Consider the following 26,555-nt stretch of genomic DNA (forward strand, 5'->3'; position numbering starts at 1 on the left):
GCACTAAATATTTATATTTATATAATTTATATTATATATAAATATTTAATAAACATTTTTCTTAAATATATACATACATGTGTGTGTATTTATATATACATAATAAATATACACACATAATAAATATGCACAGTGTGTGTATTATATATATATATATATATATATATATACACACACACACACACACACACAGTGCTTTTTAAAGAATTTTAAGAATTTTTTAGTATTTTTAGAATAGAACAGAAATGGATTTGAGATTTGGGTTGCAGTTTTAAAGACTTTAAAAGACTTTAAAGACTAGGAAGCATCATGTTTTTAGGGATCAGACTGGTCTATGATGTCATTGCAAACAATGTATTTAGCGACATTTAAGCCTTTAAATTAGTAGAAGATTATGCATTACTCCCAAAATGTAAAGGGAGAACTCAAAACTACTATTCTCATATGCTGCTAGAGCTGGTTGAATACTCTGTGTTAGTACATGGCATTTGGCTGCCAAAAATGACTGCTGTGTCTAGATTATGAACAAAAATCAATTACATTCAGCATTCTATTCTTTGAAAACAATGTTTGTCTAAGACCCGGTGGTCAGGGTTACAAATTTTTATTTAGACTCAGACTTAACGGAGCTTTTCAGCCCATCCAGGAAAAGACAAGTCCCATTGTCTCCCAGTAGGGGTCACTGCTGAGGAAGAGAGGTGGAAGTCATTGCTGTAAGGTGGGCACCGGACCAGACTGCTGTCAGCGCACAGTCCCCTCTCTTACAGAATGGAGCTTAATCCAGTCACACTCATCCCTAGAGCCTCACACACACTCACAAGTCCACGGGTCACTCCTAAATGAGTTTCACAAATGACTTTTAGTAAAACTACTCCTTCTGAACAGCAACAGGAAATCACCGAGGTCTTGCACACATTTCGGAGCTCTCGCGACTGCTAAACTGATTGCCCGACTCGACGGCGTTCGACTTGGGCTGTCTCACTTTTCTAAGTGGAAGTGAACGCATCGACGTGCCACTGCCTGTCACCTCAACCTCCGTGTCACATGATGACTAAATGTGCCCAGTGAAAGCTTCTCGCAAGCTCTCTCCAAGTGGTTTCATTTCAGGATGCCATTATGTGGCATGTCTATCTGTACGCATGTGTGTGCACGCCGTGTGGTGCGTGACAGCTCGCCGGGACTTTTGCCCCAGCTTATGGCCAGCCTTTTGTGGAACAGCGGGCGGAATGGATGGCTTGGAATCATTCAGGATATCGGGAAAGATCAACGGCAGAATCAAATTAAATGTCATTTGGATTGGAGTGAAAGGAAGGATTGTTTGACAGCCACTTGGAAAACGGATTTGCTCGTCACCTTTTCTCATCGGCTCCAGATCCCTTTTCTGTCTTTCTGAGTTTTTTTTTTTTTTTTTTTTTAACCACTTCCTGTTGAAAAAACAGGTATAGATGTTAGACTGGCAGTTGAAGATTTACTTTACCTTTAAATCAGGGGTCCTGGAGGGTCGGTGTCCTGCAGAGTTTAGCTCTAATCCTAATTAAACACCTGAACCAGCTAATCAAGGTCTTACTAGGCATGCTAGAAACTTCCAGGCAGGTGTGTTGAAGAAAGTTGAAGCTTGAAGTTTAGAGACCCCTGTTATGGGCCTAATTAATCCAAGATGTTCTTGTCTTTCTTTCTTCAGTCATAAAGAAATAGTTTTTTTGAGAAAAACATTTCAGGATTTTTCTCCATATAGTGGACTTCTATGGTGCCCCCGAGTTTGAACTTCCAAAATGCAGTTTAAATGCAGCTTCGAAGGGCTCTAAAAGATCCTAGCCGAAGAAGAACGGTCTTGTCTAGCGAAACAAATGTTTATTTTCAAAAAAAAAATTACAATTTGCTTATTTTATAACCTCAAAAACTGTGTATTCCAGTTCAGTACAGTTAGGGTATGTCTCAAAACTCCCGTCTCATTTTCTTCTCCAACGTCAAAATCATCCTACATCGCTGTTTTACCATTTGTTTGTAAAGGGCATTTGGTCTTCGCATGTTCACTTTGTAAACACTGGGTCGGTACTTCTGCAGCGATGTAGGGCAATTTTGAAGTTGGAGGAGAAAATGAGATGGGAGTTTTTCGACCTACCCTAATTGTCCTAAACCGGAATACACAGAGTTCACGCAGAGCTAGCAAAACAAAATTTTCTTTAAAAAAAAAAAAAAAAAAAAGACAATTTATATACTTTTTAAAGTCCACTTCCAGAATAACAATTTACACATAATTTACTCACCCCCTTGTCATCCAAGATGTTCATGTCTTACTTTCTTCAGTTGTAAAGAAATTATGTTTGTCCATATAATGGACTGCTATGGTGCCCCGAGTTTAAATTTCCAAAATGCAGTTTAAATTAAGCTTTAAATGATCCCAAATGTGGTTGTAAACGATCCCAGCCGAGGAAGAAGGGTCTTATCTAGCGAAAAGAATTGGATATTTTCATACAAATAATACAATTTATATACTTTTTAATGTCAAACGCTCGTCTTGTCTTATTCTGCTTGAACTCCCTTTTTTTCCTGGTTCATGACAGTTAGGGTATGTCGAAAAACTCCCATCTCATGTTCTACCTCAACTTCAAAATCATCCTATATCGCTGTTTTACCTTTTTTGTTAAGGGTGTTTGATCTTCTTTGCATGTTCACTTTGCAAAGACTGGGTCAGTACTTCTGCAGCGATGTAGGATGATTTTGAAATGATTTTTCAAGTTTTTGAGTTTTTTGACATACCCTAACTGACTTGAACCAGAATACACAGAGTTCAGGCAGAGCAAGACAAGCATTTGAGATTAAAAAGTATTTAAATTGTATTTTTTTTAAAGAAAATAACAGATCATTTCGCTAGATAAAACCTTCTTCCTCAGCTGGGATCGTTTGAAGCCGCATTTAAACTGCATTTTGGAAGTTCAAACTCGGGGCACCATATCAGTCCATTACATGAAGAAAAATGCAGAAATGTTTTCCTCAAAAAACAATTTCTTTACAACTGAAGAAAGAAAGACATGAACATCTTGGATGGCAAGGGGTGAGTACAATATCTGTAAATTTTTGTTCTGGAAGTGGACTTCTCCTTAACTGACTAGCACTTTTTCGTTACGCCTTAACACGAATAAACATTATATCGAGCTCTTGTTATTGTTTATCCAGGAAATTGATATCACACAATAATTATCGTTATCGATTTATCGATTTAACTGCATTTTGGAAGTTCAAACTCAGGGGCGCCTTAGAAGTCCACTATATGGAGAGAAATCCTAAAATGTTTTCCTCAAAAACCATAATTTCTTTATGACTGAAGAAAGAAAAACATGAACATCTTGGATGACAAGGGGTGAGTAAATTATCTGTAAACTTTTGTTCTGGAAGTGAACTTCTTTTTTAAGACTTCCTTTGCTAGAAGCAAGTTTTGACACTCCTGCCTTACACAACTGGTAGAGTGTGGCACAAGCACAATAGATGAAAACACATGCCTTGAAGGCACCGTCAGTCGCTTTGAATAAAAGCGTGAAATGCAAATATAGGGATTATGCTGACAGATTTGGAAATGAGAAATACAGACCTAAGTGAGGCTATTTTCCTGCTTGAAAGCCAATTTACATGGATGACACTCTGAGAACTTTACATATCACACCATTTGTGTTACTGGCCATGTCCAGGTTTGTTTGTGCGGTGCTTTAAAATGTATAACATGATAGCTTCATTTTGTCTCTGAGGACAAGAACGTGCCAATGTTTCTTGCAGAGAAACATCAACTTTAGGCCAGACAGACAGTCTAGGGGTGATCTCCCCCTCATCTCGAATTCTTCTTAGCCATCTGCTTCCCCGTCTCTGAGCTCGCCTATGGATTTCAGAATGGGTTAAATGGCATTAATTCAGTTCCAGAGGTCAGTCCAATGACCCCCATCCAGGCCAGAGGCCACCCAAGCAGAGGAGCAACCCTCAGGGAGTGAATTGAAGGGAGATGAAGAAAGGCAAGGTGTCCAGGACCGAGCCCTGTGGCACACCTTAAGCAAGTCCGCACCGCTTGTGTTCATTGCCTAATCAGAGGAGCAGCTTTTCGTGGTTAGCTGAGGTTAAGCCAGTTTGAGTAGGTGAGGAGATCACGGCGCTTATTATCTGCAGCTCCCTAGCTGTTATCTCTTGGCATCTAGCATGCTCTTTCTCTCAATACAGCGTTGTAGAGACCATCTCCACTGGCTAGCTTGGCAACTTAATCCTATGTCTACAAGATAATGCTTCATTATGGGCAGATTAACAATATGCCTGTTGTTTGTAGACCTGGCTGTGATCTGGTGGCCTGTGCTAGAGCCTGCCGTACGTAACTCTCGACGGGAATCTCGGATCTGCTCAGGTAGAGGAATGCCGCGTGCTCATGGGGACGACCTGGCACATGTGGGTCAGTGTTACATACTCCTCGAGTAACCTGAGACGGACTACAATGGCACTTCACCAAATTGCTCCTCAAAATCTTTGACGTAGGCTGTCATCGTCAAGGGGAGAGACAGGCAGAGGCCGTGCACGGCGGGCCGGTGTTGGATGTCATGCTAATCATCGTCAATTAGAGGAGAGCGAGCTGGAAAAGCACCCCGGTTTATGGCTGGCAGTGGGCTGGGGTGTAAGGATATAATTTCAAGCAGGATAGTGACAACTTCTAAGTATCTAACGGTTTCTAGATGATGGATGGCCTGAAAGAACTCCCATTATTTAGATGGTAGCAGCATGAGGTGTTGAATACAGTCAACTTAGCAGGTAGATGAGAGGAGGTGAGTACGTGTAAGCTGACAAAGCTCATAAAAAAGCAAGAAAATGATCAGTAACCACAACACTACAACTTCTGTTTGATTTGCACGCTCAGTTTATCCTCAAAAGCTGTAGAGTGTTTTCATATCTCTACTGGTGGTGCATGAAAGAACAAATTTGGATATTTAATGTGATAAACACCCAACAATAAACACAACTGGCTACAGCTAACCACATTTAAACAACTTAATCACAGTAACATCTGTACTATTGATATAGAAAGAGCAACTCAGGCTTTAGCGCTTAATGCTGTCAAAAGCATATGAAAATGAATGGGCACTGGATTGTTTGAGGATATGAAAATGAATGGGCTTTAGATTGTTTGTCTCCTTTTATTCATCAACAGTAGTAAAATAGTTTAGCAATGCTAAAAATGCTTTAGACATTGTACTTTGTTGCATTTTTGTCACTTTTGACGATAAACAGAGATATCAATAGTAACTGTGGTTAGTGCTCATTTATCATTTGATGTCACATCAACCAGAATGGTTTTTCAAGTCTAAGTTAAAACGTTAAGAAAGTATTTTGTTTTGTTTTGTTTTTTTTTAAACAAATTCTGCAATATTTGCCACTTTTGTCATATAAGAGAGATGGCAAACAGTCTTTTGCTGTCTTTAAGTCTAAGTAGTTGTTATACTGTATGTTTATCACAGGGTTGCCAGGTGTTACAGCAAAACCTGCCCAATTCGCATTTCGGTGAGTGGGTTGCATGGTAAAAAATGTTCTGGGAGTAAAATTTTTGATGGCGTTCCCCTGGTAAAATTTGCATTCCAGCGAATAAATTGTTCATGTCACTTAAAGCCGTGGACATGAAAAACAACCTGTGGCAAGAGTTTCCATACTAGACAAGTGTGTATTTAATGCTAATTAATTGTTATAGTTGATGTTTATCACAGGGTTGCCAGGTTTTTACAACAAAACCCACCCAAATGTTCTCAAAACTAGCCCAACTGCATTTGGTAGGGGTTTGTAAGCTAAAAATCGCTTGTTCCCTGGTGAAATTTACATTCCAAGAAATAAATAGCACGTTATTGGGGTCGCTTAAACCCACAGACATGAAAACAAGCCGTGGCAACTGTGTTACAGTAGTCCAAATACGTGTGGACTTGGCAACACTGGCTAATCCTGAATTTTTTTTTGTACTAGACAGGTGCTGTTGTCACTTTTGATGATAAACAGAGATATCAATAGTCTGTGGTTAGCACTCATTAATTACCAGGTGTCACATCAACCAAAATTGTATTTTTCATCGTACTGCTTTAAGTAAAGGATCCGCACTCGCTGGTTTTAAAAAAAAACTGATGTGGGAAATGTTATATGATTCGCTGAAGAAGGCTTGTTGCCGAAACATCTGAATGCTCTGTTGCTAAATAATTAATTATAAATATACTGTTGTTATACTTTATCACAGGGTTGCCAGGGTTTAACAACAAAACCAGCCCAATCGCTTCTCAAAACTAGCCCAGTTGCGTTTCATTGGGGGGTCGCCCAGTAAAAATCACTTTCTTGGGGAAAATGCATGTTTTTTTGGCGTGGTTCCCCTGGTAAAATTCCAAGGAATAAATATCACGTTATTGGGGACATGAAAAACAACCTGCGGAAACAGTGTTAAAATAGCCCAATTCAGTGGGAAAACTGTGGACTTGGCAACACTGGTTTATCATGATTTTTTTTTTGTTCTAGACAGATGTTGTTGTCACTTTTTCACAATAAACAGAGATATCAATAGTAGCTGTGGTTAGCGCTCATTAACCCTCTGCGGGGCCCTGGATGGCTAAAGTATTATCAATTAAGTCCCTAAAATAAGACCATAAAACACATACAGATACCTTATTTTTTTATCTGTACGATCAAAAATGATTGTTTTTTTGCAGACATCAAGAAAAAATGAGACAGGCCGGTGTGGCCTTTGACCCCAGAGGGTTAATCACCAGATGTCACATCAACCAAAATTTTTGTACTGCATGTTTATCACAGGGTTGCCAGGTTTTCACAACAAAACCCACCCAATTGCTAATCAAAACTTCGGTGGGGGGTGGCCCGGTAAAAAAAAAAAAAAAAAACACATTCCGGGGAGTAAAATATACATTTTTTGCAGAGTTTCCCTGGTAAAATTCAAACAGTGTTTCAAGATGCACAAATTCGCATTTCAGGGGATAAATAGATTAAATAATTGAGTTATTGGTGTCACTTATCCCCGCTTACAGACAAACAGTTGCTGTCTTTAATCCTAATTAATTGTTAAACTGTATGTTTAGCACAGGGTTGTTCATCAATTTTGTTTCAGTGGGGGATCCCCCAGTTCTAGGGGCTAAAATTCGTATTCAAGGGAATAAATATCACATTATTGGAGTCGTTTAAACCCACGGACATGAAAAACAACCTGCAGGAACAGTGTTAAAGTAGCCAAATTCCGTGGGAAAACTGCAGACTTGGCAACACTGGTTTATCATTATTATTTTTTTGCACTAGACCGGTGTTGTTGTCACTTTTGATGATAAACAGAGATATCAATAGTAGCTGTGGTTATCGCTTATTTAATGCCGGATGTCACATAAACTAAAATTGTGTTTTTCATCGTACTGCACAAGATAAATGTTAAGAACTTACTTTTCGTTTTTTTGTATTTTTTTTTAAACAAATTCTGCAATATTTACCACTTTTCTCAAGTAACTAAGAGCGAACAGTCCTTTGTTGTCTTTAATGGTAATTAATTGTTATACTTTGTTTATCGTAGAGTTGCCAGGTTTCACAACAAGACCTTGCTAATTGCTGCTCAAAACTAGCCCTATCGTGTTTCGATGGAGGGTCCCCCATAAAAAATCACATTCCGGGGGGTAAAATATGTGTTTTGACTTGACAACACTGGTTTTATCATGATTTTTTTTTTTTCATTTACACAACTAAATCACAGTAACATCTGCACAAAATGTTTTTTTTTTGTTTGTTTGTTTTTAAATTCTGCAATATTTGCCACTTTTGTCAAATAGCTAAGAGAGACAGCAAACATTTTGCTGTCTTGAATGCTAATTAGTTGTTATACTGTATGTTTATCACAGGGTTGCCAGGTTTTCACAACAATACCTGCCAAATTGCTACTCAAAACTAGGGGTTCCCCTGGTAAAATTCACAATCCAGGGAATATGTATAATGTTATTGTGGTTGCTTAAATCTGCAACAAGTGTGTTAAAATAGCCTGTGGAAAACTGTGGACTTGGCAACACTGGTTCATCATGTTTTTTTTTTTCTCCTACTAGACAGGCGGTGTTGTCATTTTTGACATCTCAGTTTCTACAACGTAATGCATCCAAAAATAAACAAGCGTCAGACAGTTACTTGTTTGATAGGTTATTTGATTTGATGGTTTGATTTAGTTCATTAATATCTACAATAGTTTAGACATTGTGTTTTGTCAAGTTTTTGTTACTTTACCTGTAGTAGCTATAGTAAGCTCTCATTTATTGTCAGATATCCATCACATTAACCAAAATGTTTTCTTTTTCGTCTTACCACTAACTGCGTATTTTGTGTATTTTTGGACAAATTAGAAAATAACTGAGTCAACAAATATTCATATGTTTATCATTTTAAGAGTTAGAACCAGTTTTCATATTAGACAGGCGTAAAATTCCTTTATCACTTTTGACAAACAAGTCATTTGACAAAACAAGCAGAGCTGACAAACAAGTCATTAAGTCTAATTATCTGACAAAGTGCTACAAGCAGTTAGGTTAGTTAATGTGATATTCCATCACTACTGATGATTAATCAAGTGAGATCTCAGTCAGTAGATAGCTTGCTTAGCGTTCATTCTTCCTGAAACGTCTGACATTTTTTTGTGACAAACTCTGTTTCTGGCACTCAATGTGTACGTGCATTTACAATTAACAAAACTAGGTAGAGCAACTTGTTTGGTAGCTTAGTGTCCTAACCTGCATAGCATTCTCCTGACATTCTGCTTCTACCCCAAATGCTCTTATTTGTTTCATACTGGGGGTCGGTGCACGCGCTGGGGGTTGGTGTTGAGATTTGGCTAGTCGACAGCTGTTTTACACTTTAATAAGATTAGTGTAAAGAAATTAGTCGTGTGCTCTATAATCTGCCGTTTAACCGTGCGAGCCACCTGGGGCTGCCCCACCCCCCACTCCTCACATTCCTCCCCACGCGTTGCTGGACGGGCATCGGATAGCCTCGGACGTACCTTCGAAACCCGTGAACGTGCAGCTAGATCAGGTTTACCCTAAATCTTTTATGAGCTCATCCAAGAGTTTGTAGCTCATAAACGCAAAAGTAGTAAATTGGCACATTTTTAAGAATGGTTGCATTCATGTTTTATTTGAAATATATTAAAAAGTATAGATCAAGGTGTTTTATATTTGCACTTTTTTACAATGCTTAAAATGATTCATAACTATACGCATTATCTTTTATAAATCTGAGGTAATAAATAGTTTTTCACACTTGTTCACACAATCAAGGTGTCACGCTACAATAATGTGATAATCTTGCGCTTAAGCCCTCAATCCAATGTTTATATTTGAGAAGCCGAGGTGAACCTTGACACTGAGGCCTGTCATTCAATCCTCGCCTGGACATTTGACACTTATCCTTTAAAAAATAGCCTAGAAACAATATGGATACCTCAAATTCCATGACAAACACAGATGAGACAATTTCCTAACATAGCCCGTCCCGTCCCGAAGAGCGCAGCTGTAAAAGTCAAAGACGATATTTGGTGGACCACAAAACCAGTCATAAGGGTACATTTTTTGAAATTGAGTTTTATACATCATCTGAAAGCTGAATAAATAAGCTTTCCGTTGATGTGTGTTTTGATAGGACAAGATTTGGCCGAGACACAACTATTTGACAATCTGAAGGGTGCAAAAAATCAAAATACTGAGAAAATCACTTTTAAAATTGTCCTAATGAAGTTCTTAGCAATGCATATTACTAATCAAAAATTAATTTTTAATATATTTACAGTAGGAAATTCACAAAATATTTTTATGGAACATCTAGAACATCTAGATCTAGAACATTTTCGGGGGAAACCTGACACGCCTGCACTTTCTTTGCTTTTTCAGACCTATTCTAGCAGTCAGCATCAAGTGATATATATCATTGTAAACAGGAGAACTTGAAGTTTCAGTCTAGCTAAAGTCCCAATTTTCCTTTTGTCTTCTCTAAGAATGAATGAAATACCAAAAATTTAAGAAAATCACAAGCAACAATTGGAGTTTTTTTTTTTTTACTGTGTCCTCAAACAGAAAGATTTTTTTTGCTTTAGAAAGTTGTATTAGGGCGTTTTACACTTTTTGTGTACATATAACATTCCCCAAGCAAGTTATAGACATTTATTACAATATTGTTATAGGCACTTTTCAGTGAAAAACAGGTCTATTTAGTTTACTGACAGTATGTGTTCAAAAATGTTTAGAAAGTGAATGGAAACTGTTGCATAATAACAAAACACAGTAGAAAAAAAAAAAAATTTTCAATCAGAGTACGAACAACAAATGCAAACAGTGCAGCAAGTAGTGAACGGTAGTGAACAATGTAGTGAACAAAGTAGTGAACAAATGGTCTTGTGCAACAAATATACAATCAGTGCAAATGATTCACAAACTACACACAAAATGAGAGAAAAATATAAAGAGTGCACAGAAAAAAAAATAGTGCAAATGATCTTTATAGAATAATTGACATAATATAACAGCCAAATGGATCCAGCGCATAGCCACGTGAAAACATAAATTTCAGTGCTTTATCCAATATGTTCCGCTGTTTCATCCTTGTTTTATGTTTGTTTAATGTCAAATGCTCTGTCGTGTGTTTTTCTGTGCTTTTTCAGAGAGTGCTGTCATGCAAATGTATTATTTTGTGTTTGTCTTCATGCACGCACAATGCGTTTTACTTGCTCTTTGAGTTTGTTCAAATTTCCAAAAAAACATGTTAATTGGTGGTTCAAAAGTCCAAAACCTATGTTTATTGGTTGAATAGATGACATTATGAATCAATCTGGGCACGGGAATGCGACTAAGCATCAACAATAGTCCCTGCTTGGCAAAATGCATTGGTTTGTTCTGACAAACCAATCAAAATGTGATGACATAATCATGTTCACTACGGAGCAGCTGAATATCCAAATGAGACAAAAGTTATAAGGTATTTTTAAAGCATTTAGATTGGATTAGCAGTTCAAAAGTTATTAAATATTTAAAGGAGAAGTCCACTTCCGAAACAAAGATTCACATATAATGTACTCACCCTCTTGTCATCCAAGATGTTCATGTCTGTCTTTTTTTTAGTCGTAAAGAAATTGTTTTTTGAGGAAAACATTTCAGCATTTTTCTCCGTATAATGGACTGATATGGTGCCCCAAATCTGAACTTCCAAAATGCAGTTTAAATGCAGCTTCAAACGATCCCAAATGCGGTTGTAAACGATCCCAGCCAAGGAAGAAGGGCCTTATCTAGCGAAACGATCAGTTATTTTCATTAAAAAAAAATACAATTTAAGTACTTTTTAATCTCAAACGCTCGTCTTGCCTTTCTCCATGAGCTCTGTGTATTCTGGCTCAAGACAGTTAGGGTATGTCGAAAAACATTTTCTCTCTCAACTTCAAAAATTGACATTTCAAAATCATCCTACATCGCTGTAGAAGTTCCAACCCAGTCTTTGCAACATGAACATGCAAAGAAGATCAAACACCCTTAACAAAAAATGTAAAACGGCGATATAGGGCAGTTTCGAAGTTAAGGGAGAACATGAGATGGGAGTTTTTTGACATACCCTAACTGTCATGAACCAGAACAAAAACAGTCCAAGCAGAGTAAGACAAGACGAGCATTTGACATTAAAAAGTATATAAATTGTATTTTTTTTAATGAAAATAACCGATCATTTCGCTAGGTAAGACCTTTCTTCATCAGCTGGGATCGTTTACAACTGCATTTGGGATCGTTTAGAGCCTATTTAAACTGCATTTTGGAAGTTCAAAATCGGGGCACCATAGCAGTCCATCATATGGAGAAAAATGCTGAAATGTTTTCATCAAAAACATAATTTCTTTACAACTGAAGAAAGACATGAACATCTTGGATGACAAGGGGGTGAGTAAATTATTTGTAAATTGTTGTTCTGGAAGTGGATTTCTCCTTTAAGAACAATACTTATTTTTAGTCTCTGAGGGTTAATATCCTAATGATTTTTGGCGACAATTTTGACCCATACGGTGTATTTTTGGCTATTGCTACAAATATACCCATGCTACTTAAGACTGGTTTTGTGGTCCAGGGTCACATTTTAGGTTTCATTTATCCAAAACCTGCTCGCCTCAACTGTCACGTCAAGAATATTTGATGGAAATTTTATAAAAAGCTGTTCATAGTTACACAATTGAAGCTGTGGTGGAAAATCAGTGTGGCTGAGGCGGTGCTGGTCGGTTGCCCAGAGTGCACAGGTTGGAGGGGATCTCACGTTTCCCTTCCCTGACTGAACAGAGCCTGGTGTATCACTCCACTCACCCATGACCATCCGTCCTTCCTTTCCTCCTCCTTTCGCCCCAAGCTCCGTTACACTCGCCGGTATCCTTCTGTTTCAATACAAAGCAAACACTTCGCCGTTTGGCGAATCAGTGTTTAGTCCACCGTTGAGTCGACACCCTTGTCAACGGCGTTTATCGCCGGAGGTGAAAACTTGTCGATTAATAACGGCGCGCATAAAAATGACTACACACGTTTTTTATAATGGGTCACGATCGAGCGGCTTTGAAAGTGCAAAGCTACGAGGCGTGCGTGGAATACTTGGATGCTTTCCCAGCAGACCGGGCCCAGTGTTTTCCCTGCGGTCTCATACTGCATGTCTGACGCTTTTACACCGCTATGTCAATATTCGCACCGCTATCTCCCTGATCAGCCCGCCAGTGGGTAAAATATACACTGGTGTTTTTGTCAGGCGGGTGGAAGTTATTGACAGGCCGAGGCCTTCGAGGCTCGCGCTATTTTTATTCCGAGTGCCAATACGGTTTGGCTGCAAATGCCGAACAGATGGCGAAGGTTGCGGTGGATATCAAAATGTTTACGGCTGGAAGTAAACATGGCCCGGTTTGAAAAAGAAAAGTCAGATTCCATTTGTCCGTACGGCAGATAGGGCCCCGCCACTCTGCTTTGGGATAAAATATACAGTTGTCAGAAAATATTAACTAATGAAGGGGCGGTTGGGACCGAGGGGTAGATTTGGGGGTCTGGAGTGGGAGCCGAGTGACTGGTCAGTTATCAGCTACATTAATCTCTTCGCGGGCTGGTGTGGAACAGACAAAATACAGAGGCCTGACTGACTGACAGTGGCTTGCCGGCCCGAAGGCGCTGACGGCTAGACTCTTATCTGAGCTGAGAGAAAACGAGTTGGAGAAAGAGATGGTGGAGACGAGAAAGCCAGGCAGATGTTCGGTATCCAGTTCTTCTCCATTTCATCTAATTGAGTCGGTTGTAAGATCCCTTACAAGAAAGAGCTGTGGCAGTGCTACGGTGCCGTGAGAATGCCGTGGTGTCGTGTTTTATATAGACGTATGGGGTTGGTTAAGAGTTTTATTTTTTAAAAGTGTTCTTATGCTCACGAAGCATGCATTTATTTGATCTAAAATACAGAAATAAGTAATATTGTGAGATATTATTACAATTTAACATAACTTTTTTTCTGTTTAATTTTGAGATGTGATTAATTACATTTTGAGATGTAATTTATTTCTGTGATATCAAAGCTGAATTGTCAGCATCATTACTCCAGTATTCAGTGTCACATGATCCTTCAGAAATCATGCTAATATGCTGTTTTGGTGCTTAAGAAACATTTTATTGCTATTGTTGCTTAATATTTTTGTGGAAACGGTGATACATTTTTTTCAGGAGTCTTCAATGCATTAAAAAGAGAAATGGAAATATTTTATATCACTTTTGATTTATTTAATGCGTTCATGCTGAATAAGTATTGATTTTTATTATTTATTTTAAAAAAGTTTTTGAATGTTAGTGGAGTGTGTGTGTATATATGTTTAATGACTATATTTTAATTCTTTACATTTTTTAATAAATCATTTTAACTGTATGAATATAAGATCCCTCGCAAGGAGATACTCATATTTTCATGCGTCTTATTTCCATGGCATAAAAAAATGTAATCATTTTTGTTTTGTCTTTACTTATTGTTGTTGTTGTTGTTGTTGTTTGTCTTTTGTCTTGTTTTGTTTGTGTTTTTTTTTTTGTCTTGTTTTGTTTTGCTTTTATTATTTTTTTTGTTTTTGTCTGGTCTTGTTTTGCTTGTGTTCTGATCTTGTCTTGTTTTGTTTGTGTTTTTTGTTTTTGTCTCATTTTGTCTTGATTTATTTATTTATTTTGTCTTGTCTTGTTTTGCTTTTGTTCTTTGTCATGTTTTGTTTTTGTTTGTCTTTGTGTTCTTTTTTGTCTTGTCTTGTTTTTTTTTGTTTAGTGTTTTTGTGTTTTGTCTGGCTTTGTTTTTTGTCTTGTTTTTTTTTTTTTTTTTTTTTTCTTGTTTTGGGAATATTTGTGTTTTGCCTTGTTTAGTTTTTTTGTTGTTTGTTTTTAATTTTGTGTTTTGTTTTGTTTTGTTTTGTTTTGGGTTTATTTGTGTTTTGCCTTGTTTGGGTTTTTTTAGTTTTTAGTTTTGTTTTGTCTTGTTTTGTTTTTTTGTGTTTTGCCTTGTTTTGTTTGTTTTTTGCCTTTTGTCATGTTTATATTTAGTTTTTGCCTTGTTTTGGGATTTTTTTTGTCTTTTGTTTTTTGTTTTCGCTTAGTTTTATCTTGTTTTGTTTTGCTTTTTTGTTTTTTTTGTCTTTGCAGTACTTTACACATCTTTACTGTGGTGGTACTATGGTATTACCATCATGGTTGTGTCAAAAAAAAATATTACCATTACCATGTCCATATATTTAAATGACTATATTTTAATTTATTCAGTTTTTAAAATAAATAATTTTCACTTTATGAATGGGTCTCGATACGAGGTCTCTTACAGTAGATACTTGCATTTTATGTGTTTTATTGTAATGACATCAGAAAGTTTAATAACTTTTGTTTTCTCTTGTTTTGTTTTTTGTCTTGTTTATGATACTATGTTATTACCATCATGGTTGTGTCCAACAAAAATTATATTACCATTACCATGTCCATAAATGACTATATTTTAATTTATTCATTTTTTTAAATACATAATTTTCGCTGAATAGATGGGTCTCGATACGTGGTCCCTTGCAAACGTTATGTTTCTGTAGCATCAGAAAGTTTAATAACCGTTTAGTTTTTTTGTATTTTGTTGTTTTGTTTTGTTTTGCATTAAACTACCAGTACTTCAGACGTCTTTACTGTGGTGGTACTATGGTGTTACCATCATGGTTGTATTAAAAAGAAACAGGTGGTAATACCATTACCATGTCTCAGAAATATCATATTTATACCACGCTAGTTCTTTCTTGTAAGCGACTGAGCTCTCATCAGGGCACATGTGTTCTCCTCAGCATTGCGTAAGGAGCTGTTCCTGAGAGAAACTCCCTTGAGCGTAATATTCCAAGTGTTGTCATGCTTCTTGGATTGCAAGTGATGTTCACACTCGGAGCTTTAAGTGTCAGTTTCCTCAGATAACCTTACTGTATTACGGCAGAGAACCCGGCTCATCTGATTGGCGATCTTTTACACTGCGAGTCGGAGTAGCCCTGAAATGTTTATATGGGGCCTGCTTTGTATCCTGATCATTTAGATGGAAAACTCAAAACAGGAGAAACAGTCGGCTTTTGAAAACTAATCCCCCCTCTCTCTCTTTCCCCTTAGGTCCCTCTGCGCTGCCGTGAACACGTATTACCTGTCCTGCGTACGCTGCCACAACAACTGTTCCTATGTTCTCTACAGCAACAAAATTACCTTTCTCATGGACATTCTCCTCCATCAGTTAACAGTGAGTATTAGTGGCTCAAGCTTACTTGAGTTTGCCTAATCCTGCTCTGTTTTAGGGTCTTTATGTGCTGTATCCAAGTGTTTGTCACTACACTATTGCCATTTACCCAAAATCATTCAGCCACCCATTTCCATTTAATGCACATGAAACTCAAGCTTTTTAGCTACAAAATGACATTGTCAAAGTTTCATAAAACTTTTATTTAGTTTCTTAACTCGTACAGTAGCTTGTGTGAGGAACAGGCCAAAATGACGACTGAAAGAAAAGAGAGGAGAAGAGATTTGTTGTGAATGAGTCATTCTTCTGAGTCAAATCTTTTCGGAAAATCACTTAATCCGGTTTTTAACACCCATCTGAATGATTCATTTACCAATCTGACTGATTTGGTTCCCAAGTTCAGCTCAATGCAGTTGATTATTAGTAAGTGACAACTAAAATCTCACAGAGATCTTGAATGACTTCAAAAGACGTCTAAACGAACATAATTAATGAGTATGTAGACTACTTTTAAAGGATTAGTTCACTCCTAAATTAAAATTTCCTGGTAATTTACTCACCCCTATGTCATATAAGATGTTCATGTCTGTCTTTCTTCAGTCGACCATTAAGGCTTTTGAGGAAAACATTCCAGGATTTTTCTCCATATAGTGGACTTCATGGGAATCAGCAGGTTGAAGGGTGCAAACGGTAGATTCAAAGGGCTCTGCATGATCCCAGCTGAGGAATAAGGGTGTTATCTACAAAACAATTGGTCATTTCCTAAAAAAAAAAAAAAAAGTAAAACGTATATACTTTTTATCCACAAATGCTTATCTTGCACTAGCTCTGCGATACGTGTCCGTGACTTCACGCATGAAGTAATGACATTGGAAAGGTCACGCGTGGTTATTTCTTCTGTGTACCCTGGTTAAAAAGGTAAGGTTGGGCAAAAAACTCCATTTCAATTTCTCCTCAAACTTCAAAATTGCCCGACATCATTTTTTAACATTTTTATTTTTTTTTTAAGGGCATTTGACTTTCTTTTTTTTTTTTTTTTTTTTTTTTTTCTTGTTTTTTATCTTGTTTTGTTTTGATTTTGTTTTGTTTTTGGGTCTTGTTTTTTTGTTTGTTATGTTTTGTCTTGTTCTTGTCTTTTTGTTTTTGTTTGGTTTGGTTATATTTTTTGTCGTTTGTTTTTATTTGGTTTTGTTTTGCATTAAAATACCAGTACTTTACACATCTTTACTGTGGTTTTACTGTCGTATTTAAATGGTATTGTGTGTATATATATCTTTAGTTACTATATATTTAGTCATTTTTTTTTTAAATAAATAATTTTCACTATATACATGGGTCTTGATATGAGGTCCCTCGCAAGGAGATACTCATATTTTCAAGCATCATATTTCCGTGGCATCAGAAAGTTTAATAACTTTTTGGTTTTGTCTTTTGTTTTTGGTTTTGTTTTGATTTTGTTTTATTTAGTTTTTTGTTTTGTTTTTGTTTTTATTTTATTTTTTTTTATCTTGTTTTTTTGTCTTGTTTTGTTTTATGTTTTGTCTTGGTTGTTGTTTGGTCTTGTTTTGTTTTGTTTAGTTTTTTGTCTTTGTTTTATGTTTTGTCTTTGCTCTGCCTTGTTTTGTTATGTTTTGCCTTTGTTTTATCTTGTTTTGTCTTTTTGTTTTTATTTGTTTTTATTTTTGTCTTTTGTTTTATTTAGTGTTTTGTTTGGCATTAAATACCAGTATTTTAAACATCTTTACTGTGGTGGTACGATCGTATTTAAATGGTAGTATGTATATATTTTTAATTACTACGTTTTTAATAATTAATTTTTTTCAATAAATAATTTTCACTATATTAATGGGTCTTGATACGAGGTCCCTTGCAAGGAGATAATCAATTTTTTTTAAGTGTCATATTGCCATGGCATCAGAAAGTTTAATAACTTTTTTGTTTTGTCTTTTGTTTTATTTTGTTTTATGTTTGTTTTTTATTCTTTGTTTTTTGTCTTTTGTTATGTTTTGTCTTTGTTTTTGTTTGGTCTTGTTTTTTTTTGGTTTTGTTTTTTGTCTTTGTTTTGTTATGTTTTGTCCTTTTGTTTGGTTTGGTTTGGTTTTGTTTTTTGTTTTTATTTTGTTTTGTTTTGTTTTGTTTGGCATCAAAATACCAGTACTTTAAACATCTTTACTGTGGTGGAATGATCGTATTTAAATGGTAGTGTGTATATATTTTTAATTACTACATTTTTAATCATTTTTTTTTTTTTCAATAAATAAATTTCACCATATTAATGGGTCTTGATATGAGGTCCCTTGCAAGGAGATAATTTTTTTTTATTTTTATTTTTATTTTTTTAAGCATCATATTTCCATGGCATCGGAAAGTTTAATAACTCTTTTGTTTTGTTTTGTTTTATTTTGTTTTATGTTTGTTTTTTATTCTTTGTTTTTTGTCTTGTTTTGTCTTTGTTTTTGTTTGGTCTTGTGTTTTTATTTTTTTTTTTTGGTTTTTTGGTTTTGTTTTGTTTTGTTTTGCGTTAAAGTACCAGTACTTTAGATGTCTTTACTGTGGTAGTAATATTTTCTCCTCCAACTTCAAAATTGTTTGTCATAGTTGTTTCACAATTTTTTTTTTTTGTTTGTTTGTTTGTTTGCTTTTTTATTTATTTTATTTTGTTGTTTTGTTTTTTGGTCTTGGTTTGTTTTTTGTTTTGTTTTTTCTTGTTTTGTTTTGGTTTGCATTACCAGTACTTTAGACGTATTTACTGTGGCAGTAATATGGTATTACCATCATGGATGTATCAAGTGGTAATACCACATTTTTGTAAGCGACTGAGCCCTCATCAGGGCACATCTTGTGTTCTCCTTAGCACGACTTTGCACGTTCGCTTTGTAAACACACGTGACCTTTCCAACTTGACTACGTAATGCATGAAGTCATGGACGCAGAGCTAGTGCAAGATGAACATTGTGCTTAAAAAGCATATGCATTTTTTTTTTTTTTTGACCAATCGTTTCACTAGATAAGACCATTATTCCTCGGCTGGGATCGTGTAGAGCCCTTTTAAGCTGCATTGAAACTGCAATTTGGACCTTCAACCTGTTGATCCCCAATGAAGTCCTTAATTTTCTTAATTTCTTAAAACCTTAATTTCATTTTGGCTGAAGAAAGACATGAACATCTTGGATGACATGGGGGTGAGTAAATTATAAGGTGCTTTTTGAAGCGTGAAACGCTTCAACGCTCCAGTTCCTCTTCGTTGTGAACGTATGGAAAAGATCAACCTGTACTTTGTTTAAAATGTCTCCTTTTGTGTTCCACTAGAGCACAAGTTGGAACGACATGAAGGAGAGTAAAAAATTATGGAATTTTCATTTTTGGGTGAACTAATACTTTTAGGATGCGGCTTCCACTTGGGCTTTTAAAGGCCTGAAGTGCTGTTTGTCATGTTTAAAGGGTCATTTCTGTCTTGTTCATCTTGCCAGAGCATATGTAGCTCATCTACCAGTTTAAAGCAAGCGCCAAAATGGATTTTAATACATACAACATTTCTCTTGTTTATATGACTCACTGAATCATCTTAACTTCTGGGAAAGCTCCACTGCTGAATCACATTTCGCATTGCGTCTGTCCCTTATTTTTTCGTCTGTACTTCAGCGTGTTTTCCCCCCCCACCACTCTGCCCTTTGATTTTTGGCAAAGGGGGTTCAGAACCAAGCTCACGCTACGAGCTTTTTAAGATGTCACTGAGACTAAGTATGGAAAGACACACAGATGCCAGTGGAGCTGTGTTTATGTATGTTTCTCAGTGTTGGTTGAAAACAACATCATAAACAGTAACTGAAAAGTTTTCCACTAAATTTACAACAGGTGCTAACACTACTTTTATATATATATAGACCCAAATTACACATAATTGGCTGCATTTTCATGCACAACATATCCCGTATCATAATCAGTTACTGTGACATAATGTGGAGCCTTTAGTATGAGTTTAACACAATGCATTTTAATGTATATGCAATTTTTTGATGAATCATATTGTCTGTGCTTGCAGTTTTTACACGTAAATATGTGCGTGCACTTAGTGATTGAGACCCAATGACTGAGTGATCTAGGGCTTGTGGGCTTGTGTTTGCGCAAGAAACGTTGGTTTGGCAAATCATTAAGCTTCACTCAGTGTGCGTCCCAGTCTGACAGACGTAATATTTCCTGGGGGTACAGGGGTTTATTTCAAACTCAACGCAACAGTCAGTCAGCCCACTGATTATTTGACATGTGATTGATATAAACGGACAGAGTAGTCACCCAAGTGAATAAGTCCGTAAAGAGTGATATTGAAGTTATTTTTGCAAGCTGACCTGTGTAGCAGTTTACCTATGTGTGTGTGTGTGTGTGTGTGTGTGTGCGTGTTTCAGTGTGGCCAGTATTGGCGTCAACCCTTCCCTTCTCTGTAATTAGATTTGTGGAGAATGTAGCCTGTTTTGCCTGCTCTCTCAGCATACTAACCTACTCCTCTCTAAAAACTGACATTTTAACATGGGCTGTACCTGTGTTAAAGTCTGTTTGTATTTCTTGTCTTTAACCAAGGACGTCTGACTAGTCTAATACCACCTATATGCATTTAACTTTATATATGATGTATGAAATTGTCCTATATAACAAAGAACAAAATGGTCATGTTTTGAAAAAATAAAACTTTATTAATTTATTCATTTATTTACTCATTGATTAATTTATTTAAAAAGTGTTTATTATTTAATTGTATTTTTTTTTTTACAAATTATTTTAATTAAATCAATATTACTGCTATTATTTATACAGTTAAGGTCAAAAGTTTACATACACCTTGCAGAATCTGCAAAATGTTAAGTATTTTACCAAAATAAGAGGGATCATACAAAATGCATGTTATTTTTTATTTAGTACTGACCTGAATAAGTTTAACTGTTCAGGACAAACAAGGGACTGATAAACAGTTATCACTAAACAACAACAACAAAAAACACACAGCTGTGGATCATTCAGGTAACAACACAGTATTAAAAGTCAGGTGTATGTAAACTTTTGAACAGGGTCATTTTTATAAATTCAATTATTATTTTCTCTTGTGGACTGCATGTAAACCTCTTTTATGTGAAATGTCTTATTCAGGTCAGTACTGAATAAATACTCTATGTGTGTTCATAAAACTGTATAAATTGATGCTAAAAAAAAGTAAATTTATAAAAATGAAATGAAAATGACAAATGTTGCCTTGACAAATATCTGAAACAAAATGAGTTATTTTACATTTTTATTAAGTTAATCTAAAATTAACTAAAATTGAAATAAAAATTAATTACAGCCAAAAAGTAATATATTTAAATAAATAAAAAACTAATAAAAGTGACAAATTTACTAAAACGTAAATAAAAATTTAAATGAAGTATAAAAATATTAATAAGTTACATAATAGTCTATAAATAATACTAAAATAATCCTGCTCTCCAATTATTTTATTACTAAACTTAAAATGTAAAAATAAAAGCTAATTCAAAATATTAATTAATATGTTTGTTCAAAAACTCTTAAAATTGATTGGATATTATTCTTACGTGAGCTAGAATGAATTGCAAAAAGAAAAGTAAATAAAAATGTAAATAAAAATGACAAAGTTTGTATAAAATATTACCTTATATTACCCTAAATTTGGTATCAAATTGAAGCCTTATGTCTAAATAAGTTATGTTCCAAATTTGAAGTTGATATGAAAAAAAATTCTCTGCCAGTTTTACTTCTATCACAAAATAACCACAAATATGAAATCCTGAGACTCAGACCTTTCCAATGACATGTTTTTTGTCAAGATTATAAAAAGTTTGGATTCTAAAAGACCATAATGCATTTTGTAATATGACACTTGACACCGCTGCTAAGGGGGGAGGAGACCGCCAAAAGATTTTACAGTACCATATCCATGGTAACGCAATGTCCAATTTCAAAATGGTTTTCATAGGATGATTCTTGGGCTTCTAAGCTTTCAAATGATATATAATTTATGATGATTACAAAAATATTTGATAGAGAAAAAGGACAACGAAAAAAGAGCTCCAAGCATCCCACAGGTGGGACAGTGACAGTTAAAGGGTTAAAAAAAAAAAGTTTCGCGATTTTAATCGATTCTCATTTTTATGAAGCGATACTGATCCTTAAATCCCAAGAATCAATTAGTCTAGCCTGTTTTCAGTTAATGAACGGAACATTGTAGCGCACATCCCATCCAATAAATCGTAATAAGCTTTGTGCTTTGTTACTTTTGATATGAAACAAAGTCTCAGATTTCACATTTGGTCCATTTTATTACAGTATTCGAACAATAAATGCCAGTTTGGTACTGTTTAATGTGGAGTGACAGATCGCTGTAGTGCCTCTTTTCAAGAGAAGCTTCAGCGCAAAGCGCAGGTGATCATCTCATCCACTTTAATACCAGTTACAGCACAAAATAAATATGAATAAACTTCCAAAGGCATGTTAAAAGAAACAGTACATATTACCGAAATCCATTTTTGTCTCATGTAATGGCTCAATCAGTGTTCTAACTGTGGATGGACATCAATAATAACAATAATTTCGCGTAACCGCACCTGATATATATCCAAAATAATCTAAATTTAATTTAATTGAATCGAATCGGAAATCGAAAGCTTTAGTCCGAAAATATGAAGTTTGTCAAAACCCAGCCTTATGGTCTAGCAAATGCGTTCTTGCATTACTGTGGCAGCAACTAACTTAAAAAATTCGCTATTGCTCCCATTCTTGTTACATGACCCATCGTTCTTAAGCCTGCCGGTGTTGCCCGCCAACAAGGGAATACCTCTCGTATGCCCGGCATTGGCACGCCACCAGTGACAATGTCGCTTCGAGTTGTAACTACCAATTTATAACCCAGAGCTGATGAATAATAGAGCAGCGCCCTTGTAGTTATTTATGCGCTAGAGGATCAGGATTCCAACCAAAGATTAATGGCTTGCGCGTGGAAACAAAAGAGGACAGGATCCTTTTTATTTGCACCCTCTGCTTTAATTGGACATGTTTTAAAATGCAAGCTGAGGTTTAAATGACCCTGTCTATTGTGCAACAGCGCTGGGCCGGATATTGAGACCGGCACGGGCCGTTGTTGAGTGATCTCGGGTGTCAAGATTGCTGAAAGAGGCAACCATCAGTCAGCTGAGCGAGCGTTTGCAAATTTAAAAAGGTATTTTTAGACCGTTCCAAATCAGTTTAAGCATTTGCTTTGAGCACTGTAGGGATGCACTTAATATGATTGTGTTTTTTGTAAACTCCAGCAAAAGAAGGATTTGCAGCAGTGCAAACAACATTAATGGTGGAAGTTATAGTCACGACGCTGTAATAAAGCTCCAAACGGAGTTTCAAGAAAATGCCTACAGTTGTTTGAACATGACTGTAGTTTTAGACCTTCCCATGTTTGACAAGCTTGTAGACATGTTGAGAGTCGTTGATGAAGATGTTTCATCTATAGCTGTTGATGAAACCTGAAAGCTCCTACGTGTCTAGACACCATTGTCTTGTTCAGGGTAGTGACTACTACTCACAATGACTTTGTCTGTTTCCTAACACATCTGTACCTGTTTCCGTAGCTCTTCGTGCCAGATGAGGACAAGTCCATCTTCGGGCGCAGTGTCAATAAGCAGATCTTTGAAGGTTTGACTACAGGACTTCTGCAGACAATTGCAACAGTGCTGGGGCAGTTGCATCCTCCAAATTTGGATGGAGATGCTCCACGTATATGCTCTCCGGATGCCAAGAGCAGACCTGTTGCCAGTGAGAACTTCAACACACGTGCTCAAGATCTCATAAGGTTATTCCTTTATATGTTTATGACTCTTCCTAAATCAGCTTACATAATCACTAGAGCTGGGTAAAAAATATAGATTTCCAGATTTTAATCGATTCTCATTTTGACAAAACAGTATCGATTGGTCTAGCCTGTTTTCAGTTAGTGCACCTCCCATCCAATAAATCGCAATAAGCTTTGTTGCTCTTGATATGAAACTAAGTCTCAGATTTCAAATTCTCACTACTTTATTGTGGTATTTAAACAATAAGTGCTGTTTTGGCGCTGTTTAATGTGGAGTGACACATCGCTGTCTTACCTCAGCTTAAGAAACGGGACATGAATTGATTGTATCCTCCGCTTTAATACAAGTTATAGCACAAAATAAATATGAAAAAACATTCAAAGGTATGTTAAAAGAGAGAGTACAACTTACTGAAGTCCATTTTTGTCTCGTGTAATCGCTCAATTAAGGTTTCAGCCACGGAAAGACGTCAATATATCCTCTTGTAAACAACATGTCAGCGAGTTTTTGTGATTTACCTCAGAAAAAAGCATATTTGGTGACCATAAACTTGTTAGTCAGCTAGAAAAGATGAACTCTAGAGTGGAGCATTTTGCTAAATATATGCACCATATAACATACACTACCAGTCAAGTTTTTGAACAGTAAGATTTTTTGTTTTTTAAAGAAGTCTCTTCTGCTCACCAAGCCTACATTCATTTCATCCAAAGTACAGCAAAAACTCTATTTGAATATATTTTAAAATGTAAAACTGTTTTAAAATGTTTACTTCTGTGATCAAAGCTGAATTTTCAGCATCATTACTCCAGTCACGTGATTATATAAAATAATACTTTTATTTAGCAAGGATGCTTTAAATTAATCAATTTAAAGTGATGATAAAGACATTTATAATTTTACAAAAGATTTCTGATTTCAGATAAATGCTGCTCTTCTGAACTTTCTGTTCATCAAAGAAACCTGAAAAAATCCTACTCTGGTGTTTTCAACATCATCATAATAATAATAATAATAATAATAATAATAAATGTTTTTTGAGCAGTAAATCAGAATATTAGAATGATTTCTGAAAGATCGTGTAACTTCAGTAATGATGCTAAAAAAAAATTATAAATCACAAGAATAAATTACATTTTAAAATATATTCAAATAGAAAACAGTTATTTTAAATAATAACAAAAAATCTGAATTTTAATATTTTGCTGTACTTTATATCAAATAAATGCAGGCTTGGTGAGCAAAAGAGACTTCTTTAAAAAACATGAAAAATTGTACTGTTCAAAAACTTTTGACTGGCAGTGTATTCCTTATAATTTGTACTGTTCTTCAAAGTTTAATTTAAGTTTTTATGACCGCCACCATTTAAATGTTTATATTTCAAAAAACAAATTGTTGTAGAAATACAATTAAGTAATTGTAACTTTTTTATTATAATAACTTAACTGAGTGTAATTTGAGTGTTTTTATACAAATCAGTTAATTTTAACCTTCAAAATTATGGTAATGTATTACCAACTGACTCTTGTGTATTTTTACAGCATTAGTTGGCCGTTTTTTTTTTATATATCCAAAATAATCATTATCGAATCAAACTGCAAGCTGGTGAATCAGAAACAAATTGAATCTAAAATTTCAGTCAAAACGATGCCTAAATAATCGCATGTATTTTTGGACAACAGTTCTATTTTAAAATCAGCCAAATAAATGCAAAATGTACACAGAATAACCTGAATAACTTTTCAGTCTTAAAGTTTTCCTTTCCATTTCAGTTTTCCACACTCCTCTCCTCCACCTCATCAGGCAAATAGAGGCAGGAAAACATTTTTGTAAATATTCGTAAGTTAGCTAGCTTTGGCGAAAAAACTGTTCCTACAGTCACTACGTTCAGGTTCACACTAAACTGTACAGAGTGACAGAGTGACGTGGCTCTTGTTAGCAACGATATTTTTGCAATGTAAAGCACACAAGAATTTCTCAAATCTCGAAATGAGATCCCTTGTGCATGGAATGACCTTTTGGAATGGATCCAGGGGTTAGCTTGGACGGACAACTTGGGAAATTTGTTCAAAAGACTACTTCAATTTAATGACATAATAATCCTGTGCACTTAATAAGACCTGGCTTTCTGCACATCGTTTGGGTGGAGTATGTTCTAGGATGTTCCTCTTTCCTAACTTAGCCAGAAACTTTTTATATCTGTGCTTTTAACCAAAGTTTTGAGTCTTAACAACGTCCAAAATTCCCTTCTGGAAGTGCACGACTTGAAGTTGAACTCGGACTAGGGCAGTGTGGAGGAGAGCGCCAGTGCTGGGCTTTCCCCTGCTCTCTGAGGAAAGGCAGACAGCCCAGCCTGCTAAGAATCCCAAGCTTCCCACAATCCCTCAGTGTTCCCTCCCATGATTTGTTTGACACGAGCCGTCTCAAGCCCAGTGCAGTGACCGTGGAGTGACCCTACAGACATGGCCGGAACAGGCCAAGTAGTGGCTGGATCACCAAAAATAAAACAGCAAGGGAGAAATAAAGTAGACCTTTTTTTAAAAAAAGCACTTTTGGTTTTGACACAGAAAACAAGACTATATAAAGAATAATGTGTGCTCTTGCCATTTTCATTGACTGCAAAAGTAGAGGAAACTGATTTAGGAAGGGGTTAGTAGTTTTGGGAAAGTTACTTGTAAAAAATAATCCATTACAATATTGCGTTACTCCCTAAAAAAATAACTAATGGCATTACTTTTAATGGAAAGTAATGTTACACGTTACTTTTGTGTTACTTTTTCTTACCTGGGCAGGGCTTGCTTGTTTGTTTGTAATGTAAAGTATAGTATAGCTCTGTTTTTGTCAAATGTAGAAGCCTTTTCACATTACAAGTAAGTTTGCTTATTAGTATGGTTGAATTGGATCATCAAAGGTCAG

General features: G+C 35.8%; 1 protein-coding gene across 4 annotated transcripts in view; it reads left to right on the forward strand.

Annotated features, from left to right (window-relative positions):
• The window catches only part of scaper (S-phase cyclin A-associated protein in the ER), a 177,972-nt gene that overhangs the window by 104,360 nt on the left and 47,057 nt on the right, over window positions 1-26,555 (forward strand). For all 4 annotated transcript variants that reach the window (XM_051099424.1, XM_051099426.1, XM_051099425.1 and 1 more), the window contains 2 exons: window positions 15,675-15,798; window positions 23,421-23,641. In XM_051099424.1, coding sequence (XP_050955381.1) covers window positions 15,675-15,798; window positions 23,421-23,641 — 345 coding nt within the window. The remainder of the gene's footprint in view (window positions 1-15,674; window positions 15,799-23,420; window positions 23,642-26,555) is intronic.

The sequence above is a fragment of the Labeo rohita genome, chromosome 25 (genome assembly GCF_022985175.1).
Source record: "Labeo rohita strain BAU-BD-2019 chromosome 25, IGBB_LRoh.1.0, whole genome shotgun sequence".
NCBI classification, from domain to species: Eukaryota; Metazoa; Chordata; class Actinopteri; order Cypriniformes; family Cyprinidae; genus Labeo; species Labeo rohita.